This window comes from Telopea speciosissima, chromosome 4, assembly GCF_018873765.1.
Source record: "Telopea speciosissima isolate NSW1024214 ecotype Mountain lineage chromosome 4, Tspe_v1, whole genome shotgun sequence".
NCBI classification, from domain to species: domain Eukaryota; kingdom Viridiplantae; phylum Streptophyta; class Magnoliopsida; order Proteales; family Proteaceae; genus Telopea; species Telopea speciosissima.
In genome coordinates this window covers 36,706,110-36,707,427 of record NC_057919.1, presented here as the reverse complement: position 1 = coordinate 36,707,427, position 1,318 = coordinate 36,706,110, and the positions used below count along the sequence as shown (strand labels likewise).

The following is a 1,318-nucleotide window of genomic DNA, read 5'->3' as shown; positions in this document are numbered from 1 at the left end:
TCAAGTTATCACTAGTTAAAAATCAGGGATAGTGACATTAGCAAGACAACATTCAGATCTCACTATGGTCACTATGAATTCTTGGTCATGTCCTTCGGGTTAACCAATGCCCCGGCTGCCTTCGTGGAGTTGATGAATGGGGTGTTTCACAATGTACTAGACAAGTATGTCATCATCTTCATTGATGACATCTTAATATACTCAAAGAATGAGGTGGAGCACACCGAGCATCTTTGACTTGTACTATAATGTATGAAAGAGAAGAAGGTGTACACCAAATTCAATAAATGTGAGTTTTTGCTGCATCAAGTAGCATTCTTGGGTCACATAGTCTCGGCAAAGGATATAGAAGTTGACCACTGCAAGGTTAAGTCCGTAGTTGATTGGGAGACTCCCAAGAATGTGGCTGATATCCATAGTTTCTTGGGTTCAGCCGGTTACTACAAAAGATTTAAGAATTTCTTGAGACTTTTGGGCCCGATGACTCGACTAACCCGAAAGGGAGTGAAGTTCAAGTGGTCCGACGATTGTGAGAAGAGCTTCCAAGAGTTAAAGCAGCGACTAATTTCTGCTCCAGTGCTTACTATTCCTAAGGGCACTGGGGGAATGGTTGGTTACAGTGATGCATCCAAGATGGGTTTGGGTTGCATGCTAATGCAAGACGGGAAGGTAAATGTCTACACCTCTCGGCAGTTGAAAGATTATGAAAAGAACTACCCAATTCATGACTTGGAGCTTGCAGCTATGGTCTTTGCTCTAAAAATCTAGTGGCATTATCTCTATGGGGAGAAGAGCAAGATATACAGTGATCATAAAAGTCTCAAGTACTTCTTCACACAGAAGGAGCTTAATATGAGATAGCAGCAATGGTTAGAGTTGATGAAGGATTATGACTGCACTATCCATTACCACCCAGGTAAAACCAATGTCGTGGCAGGCACGTTTAGTCAAAAATCACAGTCACTATCACTTGCATCACTAGCTGTCAATAAGGAACTTGTGGAAGAAGCAAGGAGGATGGATTTAGAGTTACTGATAGAGGATACTGCATTATCCCAGGCAGCCTTGTTAGTTCAACCATCTCTTGTGGGTAAGATCTAGTTAGCTCAGTCATCCAATGAAGAATTCCAAAAGATCATTGGATCAATTCGTGAGGGAACACAGCCTGAGTTAGACTTCACATTAACAGAAGAGGGTATCCTGCTGTTCAGAGTCCGGTTGTGTGTCCCCAATGATGAACAGTTAAGAAAGGAAGTGTTGACTGATGCTCATAGTTCCCCTTACTCAGCCCATCCTGGCAGCATGAAGATGTATAAAG

At 42.3% G+C, this 1,318-nt stretch overlaps 1 protein-coding gene across 1 annotated transcript; it reads left to right on the top strand.

The window, feature by feature from the left end:
• The first annotated feature begins 252 nt into the window (after positions 1–252).
• On the top strand, positions 253–768 carry LOC122659262 (uncharacterized mitochondrial protein AtMg00860-like). Its single transcript, XM_043854393.1, has one exon. The coding sequence runs from the start codon at positions 253–255 to the stop codon at positions 766–768; it is 516 nt and encodes a 171-aa protein (XP_043710328.1).
• The last annotated feature ends 550 nt before the right edge of the window (positions 769–1,318 follow it).

Coding starts and splice junctions, on each gene's coding strand:
- LOC122659262 (XM_043854393.1), top strand. CDS start 253: ATGAAAGAGAAGAAGGTGTACACCAAATTCAATAAATGTGAGTTTTTG.